At 49.6% G+C, this 12,513-nt stretch overlaps 1 protein-coding gene across 1 annotated transcript; it reads left to right on the top strand.

Moving 5' to 3' along the window:
• Nucleotides 1-701: 701 nt before the first annotated feature.
• Nucleotides 702-12,197, top strand: Tacr2 (tachykinin receptor 2). The gene is made up of 5 exons (XM_048338917.1): nt 702-1,093; nt 5,509-5,703; nt 7,323-7,476; nt 8,649-8,845; nt 11,669-12,197. Exons 1-5 carry the CDS (start codon nt 702-704, stop codon nt 11,859-11,861), a joined length of 1,131 nt encoding a protein of 376 aa, XP_048194874.1. The 3' UTR covers nt 11,862-12,197.
• The last annotated feature ends 316 nt before the right edge of the window (nt 12,198-12,513 follow it).

Here is a 12,513-nt window from a genome sequence, read left to right as displayed (position 1 = left end):
ACTGCTGAGAGAGATGCCCTGTGGGCCACCCTCCCCCAACGGTGCAGTGCCTACTCCCCTAGGCCTCCCCTGGCCTCCAGCCTGTCTGAAATCTTTCAAGAGGCAAGAGAATGGGAGGAGGGTGGGCAGGACAGCCCCACCTCAGGAGCCACAGCACCTCCACAAGGCCTGAGCCTGCCTTGCAGGGAAGAGCAGCTGGGAGCTGCTGCCAAAGGCTGGCAGCTAGCAGAGCCAGGAGGCCTCAGCCCAGCTTGCACCACAGCAAAGGCCAGAGAGACAGACGACTTGCAAGATCCAGATTCCCACTGTCCACGTTCTGGGTTCAAATTCTGGCTTGTGACCAACACACCGAATGACTTCAGCAGCTCATGATCTCTGTTGGACTCTCAGCCTGAACCTATGCAATACCAGGACAGCTCTTACCCTGAAGCCTGGGTTGGAGTTCTGGTGTGATGTGTATTTGGAAGATCTGGCAGGAGCCTGGGAACCTGGCGTAGCAATGCCTTTGGGACTCTCTGCTCAGCCAAGCTCATCTTGGCCTGAGGCAAAGGCGTGGCCTGCAGGCTGGACGTCCCTCACTTTGCCTTTTCCGCTCTCCACCCCTTTCACCCCCATAAATCCATGCACCAAAGTGGATTTCTCTTCTGTTGCAAGTCTAGGAGCTGCCGAGGGAGGCCCGGGACCTGGGCTTCGAAACAGCCATGGGGGCCTATGCCATGGGAACTGATATCAACATCTCTTCTGGCCCCGAGGGCAATGCCACGGGCATCACAGCCTTCTCCATGCCCAGCTGGCAGCTGGCATTATGGGCCACTGCTTACGTGGTCCTGGTGCTGGTGGCTGTGACAGGCAATGCCACAGTCATCTGGATCATCCTGGCTCATCAGAGGATGCGCACAGTCACCAACTACTTCATCATCAACCTGGCGCTGGCTGACCTCTGCATGGCCGCCTTCAACGCCGCCTTCAATTTTGTCTACGCCAGCCACAACATCTGGTATTTTGGCCAGGCCTTCTGCTACTTCCAGAATCTTTTCCCCATCACAGTCACGTTTGTCAGCATCTACTCCATGACCGCCATCGCCGCTGACAGGCAAGAGGGCAGAGGGAAGGGTGTGGCCATCTCACTTTTCTGGGGGTCCAGTGGAGGGGTGCTAGACCTGTGGTCCCACAGCAAGTGAGGGGAGAAGTGTCGCTCTAACCTGGGTCTGATTCAAAGTTAGGAATCTGGAAGAGAGATCTAGGGAACTGTGGAGTTAAAGCATGTAGAACTGAGGTTAGACTCAGGAAGGACTTTGCCCTGGGTAGTTGTTTCAGGCTATAGGGAAAGGCTTAGGGGGAATTGTACTGTTTTCAGGACCTTGTTCTTCTCTGGATTTGATCTTTGTTTTGGTGTCTTTCTGTCACTATGAAGAGATTTGCTCGTATTGTTTTCATGTTCCTGATAGATGGGATGAAGGAGAAAACACGAATGTTACATGTAGTTTGTATCTACTTTTAACAAGGCTGATCACCACACACACACACACACACACACACACACACACACACCAGGTTTTAGGGGCTTGGGCTGGGAGCCTGGGAAGAGACAGCATAGGGCAGGGGTAGAGTCGTTAGCCACAGGCTGGGCTGGAGTCCTTGGAAGGCTTCTCGGGGTTGGTAGGGGTAAGTTTGGCAATAGAAGAACCTGGGTACCTGGGGAAGGGCCTTGAAGATTAAGGGCTCTCAGGACAGCATGCAGGAAAGACTCCGAGTGTAGGAGAGGTGGGGAGATGGGCTCCACAGTGTGTGAGCCCTGCAGTCTCCTCACCACAGCTTTCCCAGCAACTTTCACCCACAATCCCCTCACTGCTCAGCTTTAGCTGTTTTACAACAGAGTTTCCCTGAAGATTTCATTTCTTCCACATGTAAAAATGGGAAGAAAAATTCAAACATCATTCCTAGAGGCTTATCTTCTACCTTTACACCCAGGGAAAGCAAGGCCAGAGGTGGTGTAGTATTACCTGAGTTCAATCACCAAGTTAGAGGCAAAGTTAGGGCCTGGAGCCCTACCCTCTGGGCTGTAGGCACAGGAGACATCCCATCGCAACCACCAAGTACACCCTAATGCCCTCTGGATATTTCTAGACATCCTATTACACTTTCCTTTTTATTAATGCAACAAATACTTGGATGGTCCCTCTGTGTTGGGCACAGTTCAGGTACTGTGTGGACATATGCCAATGGGGAAAATGACTCAATTCCCAGCCTTCCAGAGCTTTTCCTTAAGGTGGGTGGGCCACAGAGGGCAAAATGGAGCCAGGAGAGCAGAAGGGAAGACAAATAATCCAGGCGGGAGAGCGTGGTGGTTGGAGCAGGACGACAGGACTAGGGACTCAACATTCATTCCTCCATTCTTCATTCAATTATTCAGTTAACAAATACATGTCCAATGCCTGCTATACACAGACACTATTCTGAGTATTACAGGAAAAATGATCAGTACAACCTAACTCCACTTTGACACACACATCGGGTAACATAACGAATGTAGGTGGTGTGTGTGTGTGTGTGTGTGTGTGTGTGTGTGTGTGTGTGTGTATGAGTGATTTGAACTCAGGGCCTTGCACTAGCTAGATTGACATGATGGCATGATACTACTGTGCCATGCCTCTATTCTTCCTCTCTAATACTTTTTCATGGCACTTATGACCTCAAAATACAATATAGAGCCGGTGCCAGTGGCTCACACCTATAATCCGAGCTACTCCAGAGCCTGAGGTTCAAAGCCAAGCCAGCCTGGGCAGAAAAGTCTTTTTATTTTTATCTCCAATTAACCACCAAAAAACTGGAAGTGGATCTTTGACTCAAGTGATAGAGTGCCAGCCTTGAAGAAAAAAGCTCAAGAACAGAACCCAGGCCCTGAGTTCAAGCCCCAAGACCTTCATGCATGCACACACACACACACACACACACACACACACACACACACACACACACACACACATCAACAACAGCATGGATTTCTTTTATTCATGTACTTATGATTTAAATTCTTAGCACAGCAGTCACATTTACCTGGTAAGTGGGTGTCAGGATGGCTCTCAATGGGTGGGTGGGATTTGGGAAAAGATGACAGGAGAGGATGAGTCTGGTGGGTCCTGCAGAGGCGAACATTCCAGAAGAAGACCAGATGGAATTGTTCACTGGGCACAGAGTCTTTGTGTCCAAGATGCTGACAGAACTTCCTTACTTGGATTCCATAAAATTCAGGGCTCTGTTCTATTGTCCTGGCCTTGTCCCAGGGCTCAGTTTAACCCCCAGGGAGGAAGATCCTGGAGCTATCCAGGACCCAAACCAGAATTCTGGTGAAGTTAAGGGCACAGAATGAATAGGGACCATCACAGTCTCCAACCCCAAGTCCCTGTTGCCTTCAGACTCTTCATTTCCTTTGCACACAACCTAATAGAGGAATTAGCAGCATCTGTCTGAGGCAGATGTGGATCATTCAGAGCTAAGGTTAATTGCTTGGCATCCTGTTGTTAGAAAGCAGCAGAGACAGGATTGGAATCCAGGTCAGTCTGTATCTGAAGTGGTCCGGGCTGCTCCTCACAGGATAAGGGACCTGTCCCCCTTCCCGCCCTACCCCCAAGAACAGCAGTGAACCTGGGCTCCAAAGTTGGCCCTCAGTGGCCTTTAACACCTATGGAAGCAAGAAGGGATGTGTTTAAGAACTTGGAGGAAAATGGCCACTCATCTGTCTCACTGAGGCACCTGCTGGATCCAGGCTGATGAGAGCAGAGCTGGCCCAGGGCCTGGTCCCCATCAAAGGAATAGGTCAGTGCTGAGGGGTGAGGAAAGAGGAGCCTATAACCACTGCCTGCCGACTGTGAGGAGAGAGAAAACAGGGGTGTAAGTTCATATGTGGACAAGGACATTTCATATGGCACGAAGACAAATGTAGGCAGCAAGGCAGCTGGCAGGACTGGACTGGAGCCTGGGATTTGTCATAGATGTCAGGTGCTGGGGTTGCAGAAGTTGTCAGGAGCTCACACCTGTAGTCCTAGCTACTCAGGAGACTGGGATCTGAGGATCATTGTTCAAGACCAGCCCAGGGAAGGAAAAGTCCATGAAACTCTTACCTCTCATTAACCACCAAAAAAGCCAGATGTGGAACTGTGGTTCAAGTGGTAGAGCACTCACCTTAAGAGAAAAAGCTAAGGGACAATGTCCAGACCCTGAGTTCAAGCCTCAGGACCAGCACACAGACAAGAGAAAAAAATATCCAGTAGTGTTGCTTCAACACCACAGCAGTTCCAGATATGCTGTGAGGTCATTGTTCAGTGACACACACACACACACACACACACACACACACACACACACACAGTCTCTTTATACGAGGCAAGCACTCTACTACTAGGCCATATTCCCAACCCTACAAGGTCTCTTTATTTGCATATACAAATATATGAGTTGTCCCCAATAATTCATTTTATATGTGTGTATAATGTGCTTTGATCATATCTCTCCATTACTCTCTGTTGTCTCCTTCCTCCTCCCCCCAAATAGTCCCCCTTCTACTTTTATGGGTTGTTGTTGGTGGTGGTGGTGCTGGTTGATTGGTCATGGGGCTTGAACTCAGGGCCTGGATGCCCTGGAGAACTTTTTTCTGCTCAGGGCTAGCAGTCTACCACTTTAGGCCACAGCTCCACTTCTGGTTTTCTGGTGGTTCATTAGAGATAAACATCTCATGGACTTTTCTGCCAGGGCTGGGTTCAAACTGTGATCCTCAGATCTCAGCCTTCTGAATAGCTAGGATTATAGACGTGAGCCACCAACGCCTGGCTTCATGTCTTTTTATTTTTAATCTAGAGAAAAGATGCTATATATTTGTCCTTCTACATCTGTTTTTCTTAGCATAATGATCTCCATGAATTTGCCTGCAAACCTGATTTGGTTCTTCATGGATGACTTATACTCCATTGTATATGGATGCACTGCATTTTCTTCATCCATTAATCTGTTGAAGGGCACACCTGGCTGGTATTGTGAATAGGGAATAGTGCCACAGTAATCATGGGCTGTATTCAGGAGTCTCAACTGTAGGTTGACGTAAATTGCGGCCCTCAGAAGTGTGGCTGGATTATATGGGCGTTCTAGCTTTAGTGTTCTGAGGAGCCTCCATACTGATTCCCATAGTGGCCACACTCCTTTACATTCCCACCAATCATAGGGAATAGTTCCTTCTCCCCACCACCTGTCCTCTCCAGCATGTATTAATGTTGCTTCTTCTTTTTCTTTCTTTTTTTTTTTTTTCAGTTATGGGGCTTGAACTCTCGGCCTGGGCACTGTCCTTGAACTCTTAAGTTCAAGGCTAGCCTTCTACCACTTGAGTCATGGCACCACTTCCTGTTGCTTCTTTTCTTGATGACAGCCAGTGTAACTAGTCTGTAAATGTCTAACCTCTTGGTGTGAGATGGGATCTCAGTAGAGTTTTGATTGCCTTTCCCTGCACTCTGCCCACAGGTACATGGCCATCGTCCACCCCTTCCAGCCTCGGCTCTCTGCACTCAGCACCAAGGCAGTTATAGCAGGCATCTGGCTGGTGGCCCTGGCCCTCGCCTTCCCCCAGTGCTTCTACTCTGCCATCATTGTGGACCAGGGTGCCACCAAGTGCGTGGTGGCCTGGCCCAAAGACAGCAAGAGCAAAACGCTCCTTCTGTAAGGCTCTCAGGGGGGAGGGCACCGTGCATGACTGTGTGTGCGCATGCTCACATCTGTGCAGCAGGTACCTGTGGGTATGCACAAGACTCTGTGGGAATATATGTATGGGATTATGTGAGTGTGCATTTATAAGACTCCTCTACTAACAATGGGGTCAGACCTGGAGAACCCATCCTTAGTTTAAAAAAATAACTTTAGGGCTGGGGATATAGCCTAGTGGCAAGAGTGCCTGCCTCGGATACACGAGGCCCTAGGTTCGATTCCCCAGCACCACATATACAGAAAACGGCCAGAAGCAGCGCTGTGGCTCAAGTGGCAGAGTGCTAGCCTTGAGCGGGAAGAAGCCAAGGACAGTGCTCAGGCCCTGAGTCCAAGGCCCAGGACTGGCCAAAAAAAAAAAAAACTTAAAAAAAAAACCCTCGAGTCTTACATTTGCTCACTTGTTTGTTTAACTGGTGCTCTACCACTTGAGCCATACCACCAGCTTCGCTTCTTATTTTGGAGATGGATTCTCACAGACTTTTCTACATGGCTTGATCCCTCTGGATTTCAGTCTCCTGAGTAGCTAGGGTTAGACCAGCACTACTAGCACCCAGATAAAAATACCTGAAGTGGAAAATGCATTTCATGCACATCACAGAATGCCATCCCAGCTTAGCAACACAGCCCACAGTGGAGTGTCAGCTGTCTCCTCTGGGGCTCCATGGCTCACCATCATTGCAGCCTGCTGCTGGAAGAGGCTTTAGCTGGAGTCAGAGAGTGAGCCAGGGATACACATCTCTTTACACTGGCTTTGCAGAAAGAGACAACGAGCCTCCAAACCACTAGGTGTTCTCCCTGGGGACTGGGTGGTAGCTGGGAGGCAATATTCCCAGCCACTGGTGTCAAGGTGAATGCAAAGGTGTTTGCTGACCCTAGGAATACTTCCAATCAAGTGGATTGGAGAGGAGGTGGCATGTGCAGGGTGACTATTTTCCATTGCCCCTTTTCTGGACATGGATCCTGATCAACCCCAGCAGATTCCTTCATCCATCCATCCATCCATCCATCCATCCATCCAGTCAGGTGTAGAGTACATGTATCCTTTCCCTAATCTATGCACATATTTACTCATGTATATGCACACATGCAGATATATGTGTGTAAACATTTTACCTGTACCTGCATGAATACAGAAGAAAAAAATTAACAGGAATAGGAGCAGGACAATCTTTTTCTCCTGTGTGCTTAGTAGCATATTACTTACTTGCATGTGTTTGTTTGTAAAAATAGAGTTTTGCTATGCAGCCCATGTCCTGGAATTCAGCATGTATCCCAGGTTAGCTCTGAACTCACAATCTTCCTTCCTCAGGATTACGGGCATGTACTACCATACTCAGCTGGTATTTTCCATTTTCCATTTCCTTTTCTTGCATTTGTCTCGCTGGTGTCCCTTTTGCAGGGGAAGCAAGCCCTCTTTGGGCACATAGGCTAGCCAATGCTGCCTTTCTTTTACTCAAATCAAGGCCTTGGGACGTGTCTAGGTTAGGCTGCTTGGTGGGAACCACAGGGCCCTGGCACAAGCTCAGGTGGACGTCAGAGTCACCAGATGCCCCGGTCCCTGGCTTTCCCTCCAGATACCATCTTGTGGTGATCGTCCTCATCTACTTCCTGCCCCTCGTGGTAATGTTCTTGGCCTACAGCGTCATTGGCCTCACCCTCTGGAGACGGGCTATTCCCACACACCAGGCACATGGAGCCAACCTGCGCCACCTGACAGCCAAGAAGAAGGTGAGCACCAGGATAGAATTGAGGCCAGCTGGGGCCAGGACAGACCTGGCCTCAGAAAGCTGCCCTTGCTGGCTCCAGACTAATCCACTAGGGGGCACTGAGGAGCACAGAACAGCTTAGAATCCTGGGAATGTCCATTCTGGGATTGGACCTCATCTCCTTGCCCACCCCATATTCTCCCTGCTGCTCCCCTCAGCCCCTGGCAGGAGGGTTGACCTTTGGCCTTTGGGCAAATAGAAGGTTAAAGGAATTCCCTGGAATGTTAGTGGAGTCCTAAAACCCCACAGAATTTCAGACACTTCAAGAAACTTAGTATGCTAGACTCTTCAGATGTTAACCTTTTGAATAATTGGAACTGTTGGATTTCAGAAGCCTTCTAGAATTTACATACTGGAGGCTCCTTGCTAGTGTTCAGAGAATCCTCGAGTGCCAGAGCTAAAACCTCAGAGATCTAGGGACTCGATTATAATCCAGCTTCTTCCCATTTCCAGGCCATATGGCAGTGTCCCTCCATTCCCCAACATCCAGGTTCCCCAGGGGTTCCAATCAAGCTTTCTATGCTCTAGACTTTCTTCCTTCTAAGCAAAGCTCAACTTGACCCAAGCTGTGCCCTCTTCCTGCTAAGCACCAGAGGAGATAATGGGCTAATTGAGGCATGTAACCAGGTGAAAGATGAGGTTTTCTACCAGTGGTAGAAGTGTGTGGGCACTCATGCATGCACGCATACATGTTAGTTGGGTTTGAACTAAAGGCTTTGCACTTGCTAGGCAGGTGATCTATCACTTGAGCCACACCTCAGCCCTCCTTGCTTTAGTTATTTTACCAATAGGGAGGGCCTTGTATTTTTCTTGCCTAGGGTAGCTTTAGACCATGATCCTTCATTTTCATCTCCCTGGGATTACAAATGTGCACTACCATGCCCAGCCAACAGATATCTTTACAGGGCAATTCTGAGAGGCAATTGGACACTATCAGTGTGTCCCTCCAAATAGAGAGTTGGTCTCCATTTGATGCCCCATCCCTCGTGGGGAGCTGGATAATGTCGATGTCTGCCGGCACAGAGGCCACTGATCAGGAAGTTTGGGAGTGATCGTGATATGGACACCCCATATTGCTCTGGGAAGGCATAGGGCCCTAGGGCAAAGGACTGACTTAAGCCTCTCTTGGACCAGTTTGTAAAGGCCATGGTGCTGGTGGTGGTGACCTTTGCCGTGTGCTGGCTGCCCTACCACCTCTACTTCATCCTGGGCAGCTTCCAGGAGGACATCTACTACCACAAGTTCATCCAGCAGGTCTACCTCGCACTCTTCTGGCTGGCCATGAGCTCCACCATGTATAACCCCATCATTTACTGCTGCCTCAACCACAGGTGAGCCTCACCCTCAGGGCCTCCTCTGGGCTCCCCTTCACAGCTGCAGCCTCCACTCCTAGTCTAAGGGTGCCTCTTACCCCACAGGTGAATACTGTCCTCTAGGTCAGCCATAGTGTAACCCTTTCTCTGGCCTGAGCCTAGCTTGGTTCCCACATTCTCCCCAAAGCCTTTCCCCTGGGCAAACTAGAGCTCCCTCCCTCCCTCCCTTCTTCCCTCCTTCCTTCCCTTTCTTTCTCTTTTTATTCTCTTTCTCTCTTCTTTTTTTTTCTTTCTGGGCCCAGGCTCTGTTACTGAGTTTTTGTGCCCAGGGATAGTACTCTACCCCTTAAGCCACAGCTCCACTTTTGGCTTTTTGCAGTTTATTGAAGATAGCAGTATCATAGACTTTCCTGTTCAGGCTGGTTTTGGATTGTGATCCTTAGATCTCCGGTTTCTAAATAGCTAGGGTTACAGGGATGAGCCACCAGCACTTGGCTCCAATCTTTGGTTTAGGGGATCTGCAGGTAGAACAAGATAGAGGTGGCCAGGGTCAGAGAGGATGAAAAAGCCAAGTCAAGTAGCGCTTGGCTGTTGTGTTTTGCAGTAGTGGAACCTTGCACGTCCATGTGCTCTGCCACTGAGCTATATTCCCAGGCCTCCATTTTATTCAAGACTGGCTTCAAACTCTTGCTCCTCCTGACTGATTTCTCTATCTAGTGCTGGGATTATAAGTGAGTACCACCATTCTAAGCCTGTTTCTTTCTTTTAACATTTATTTGGTTTTGCCTGTACTGGGTTCTGTCCTCTAGCAGTTATGCTCAAAACTCTTGCTCTACCACTTGAGCTATACCTCCACTTTTGGCTTTTGGCTTACTAAGAGATAGGAGTCTCATGGCCTCTTCTGCCTAGACTGTTTTGAACCTTGATCCTCGGATTTCAGCCTCCTAAGTAGCTAGGATTTTAAGCATGAGCCACTGGAATCTGGCTTTTTTTTTTTAAGCTTTTTTTCAAGTACTGGGGAGCGAACCCAGGATTCCTACACACTAAGCAATCACCCTACCACTTGAGCTACACCGCCAAGCCTCTGACACTCCACAAGTGTCCACCTGAGGCTCCTATGGGCCAGGCAAGCAGCAGCCTATGAAGCACTGGAAAGGCAGCTTCGGGGGCCCAGATGGAGGCAGCAACTTCCAGCAAGATTAATGTATTTTTTCCTCCTCCTCCAGGGGCGTAAGGCAGCAGGAAAGTGAACTTGGCAGAGATGGCAGGGCATAAGGGAACCAAAAATCTCCCTCCTGGTTTGGCCATCATCACGTTTTCCCAGCTTGGTGCTTTTGGAGTAGTCAGTGGGTGCGGCACTTGCTTTGGGGGTTTCAGAAAGGAACAGGGGATGAGCCAGGCAGGAGCCCCAACCCCATCCCCAGCTCTGTCATCTGACAGAACAGGCTTCTCAGGCTGGGAGACCTCTGTGGTGAGAAGTTAGAGGCAGACACCGAGTCTCGACCTCACAAGACTGTTTTGGATGTCGCTGACCAGAGGCCCCTTTGCCCTTGCTTGTGCAATACTGCGGCTAGAACTCAGGGTCTGTCACTCTCACTGGACTTTTTCCACTCAAGGCTAGTGGTGCTCTACCACTTGAACCACTGCCTCATACCTGTTTTTTGCTGGTTAATTGGAGAAGTCTCTTGGATTTGTCTGCCCAGGCTAGCTTTGAATCTTGATCCTCAAATCTCCACCTTCTGACTAGCTAGGATTGCAGACATGAGCGATCATTCTACGTCAGTCAGAGGTCAGCAGCTGAGGCAAGGTCTGCCAGGGAGAGATGGGATCACGATTGGGTTGTGGCACATGGGGTGGGGGTGTAAGGCCTGGAGTTCACAATAAACCTTTAATAGGCTCTCCATCAGGTCTCAAGGGGCTTTAAGGGGATGGGGAGGTCCCAAGCAAAGTGGCTCTTCTAGTACACAGAGCCCTGCAGCCCAGGAAACAAGTACAGCTGGGCTCCCCCTCACCTTGCACAGGGTCCCTTTTATTTCTGCCCCTCTCTGCATAGTCAGTAGCCAGTACTGGCTCCCCAGCCCCTTCCTCTCACTCACTACACCTACTTCCTCTTCACTCCAGCATATGCATGAACGTTCAGCACTGCCCTGAGGAAAGTTACTTGTTTTTGTTTCGCCAGTCGTGGGGCTTGAACTCAGGGCCTGAGCACTGTTCCTGAGTTTCTTTTGCTCAAGGCTAGCGCTCTACCACTTGAGCTACAGTGCCACTTCTGGCTTTTTCTGTTTATGTGGTGCTGAGGAATCCAACCCAGGGCTTCATTTATGCAAGGCAAGCAGGCAAGCACTTACCACTAAGCCATATTCCCAGCCCAGAAAGTTACTTGTCAAACTCATGCGCCCACACTTGGTGGCTCCATCTGTGAAATTTCCTTGAGCAATCCCTTGGGAGAGCACCTCTATTCCAACATTGCCAGAGCCCCAATCCTTATCAATCAATTCCTCTTTAAATAGGGCTTTGGAAGTCAGTCACACAGGAAAACCCATTCCTGTTATCACACTCGGCATCTTCCTGTTTGTAATAACAGTTGGTTACCACTCAAATCACTAGACGAAATTGCAGAATACTTCTGGCTGTTTCCAAAAAGTAAATCCATTCAAGAATGTGCCTCTAAAGAGACCCTAAGCAATTGTGGGCTCTTGGGGGAGGGGGAAAAACCTTCCTCTTCCTCTGGGAGTCTCCTAGATCTGGAAGCAGCTACATGACAGATGACTCCTTAGAGTCCTTGGTTCAGGTAACTCTGCATCCCCTGCTAACCCCCCACCCCCCCACCACCACCACCAGGTTTCGCTCTGGATTCCGGCTTGCTTTCCGGTGCTGCCCATGGGTCACACCAACCCAGGAAGATAAGATGGAGCTGACTCACACGCCATCCCTCTCTATAAGAGTCAACAGATGTCACACCAAAGACACTTTGTTCATGACTGGGGACATAACCCCTTCTGAGGCTACCAATGGTCAAGCCGGGGGGCCTTAAGAAGTGGGTAGTCTTCTGGAACCTCAAGCCTTGTGCCTGGCCACAGGACAAGGCAGCTAATTGAGAAGAGCAAATATAAATGTGTGGCCCACACCCCAGTCTTCAATGTGTCAATAGAAAAATCAGAAGAGTTCAGAGCCCGCCTGCTCATCAAGGAGCATTTTGGAGCCCAGTGGACAACGTAAGCCAACACTTACCTAATTCAGGAGCTGCCAACTCAAATGCTCCCTGAGCTGTACAACATGATGAACAGATGAACAGGGCCCTGTCAGTGCTCCAATAAAGGGTCCCTGATCTCACCAGAGTGGGCATAACAAGTCCTGGTTAAAGTTAGTACAAGGAGGGCTGGGGATATAGCCTAGTGGCAAGAGTGCCTGCCTCGGATACACGAGGCCCTAGGTTCGATTCCCCAGCACCACATATACAGAAAACGGCCAGAAGCGGCGCTGTGGCTCAAGTGGCAGAGTGCTAGCCTTGAGCGGGAAGAAGCCAGGGACAGTGCTCAGGCCCTGAGTCCAAGGCCCAGGACTGGCCAAAAAAAAAAAAAAAAAAAGTTAGTACAAGGAAAGTGTCATCCTGCAGGGGACAGACACCCAAGGACATGACTGATTCCATGGGGTAAGGTGGCCTTCTGTTGTCAGCTTTCCCAAGG

This window comes from Perognathus longimembris, chromosome 2, assembly GCF_023159225.1.
Source record: "Perognathus longimembris pacificus isolate PPM17 chromosome 2, ASM2315922v1, whole genome shotgun sequence".
Lineage (NCBI taxonomy): Eukaryota > Metazoa > Chordata > Mammalia > Rodentia > Heteromyidae > Perognathus > Perognathus longimembris.
This window is presented reverse-complemented; position numbering and strand designations above follow the sequence as displayed.

Bases quoted from the DNA above. Each gene is read 5' to 3' on its own strand.
- Tacr2 (XM_048338917.1), top strand. From the start codon at position 702: ATGGGGGCCTATGCCATGGGAACTGATATCAACATCTCTTCTGGCCCC. The intron at 5,704-7,322 runs GTAAGGCTCTCA...CTTTCCCTCCAG, and splicing joins AAGAGCAAAACGCTCCTTCT to ATACCATCTTGTGGTGATCG. The intron at 7,477-8,648 runs GTGAGCACCAGG...CTCTTGGACCAG, and splicing joins ACCTGACAGCCAAGAAGAAG to TTTGTAAAGGCCATGGTGCT.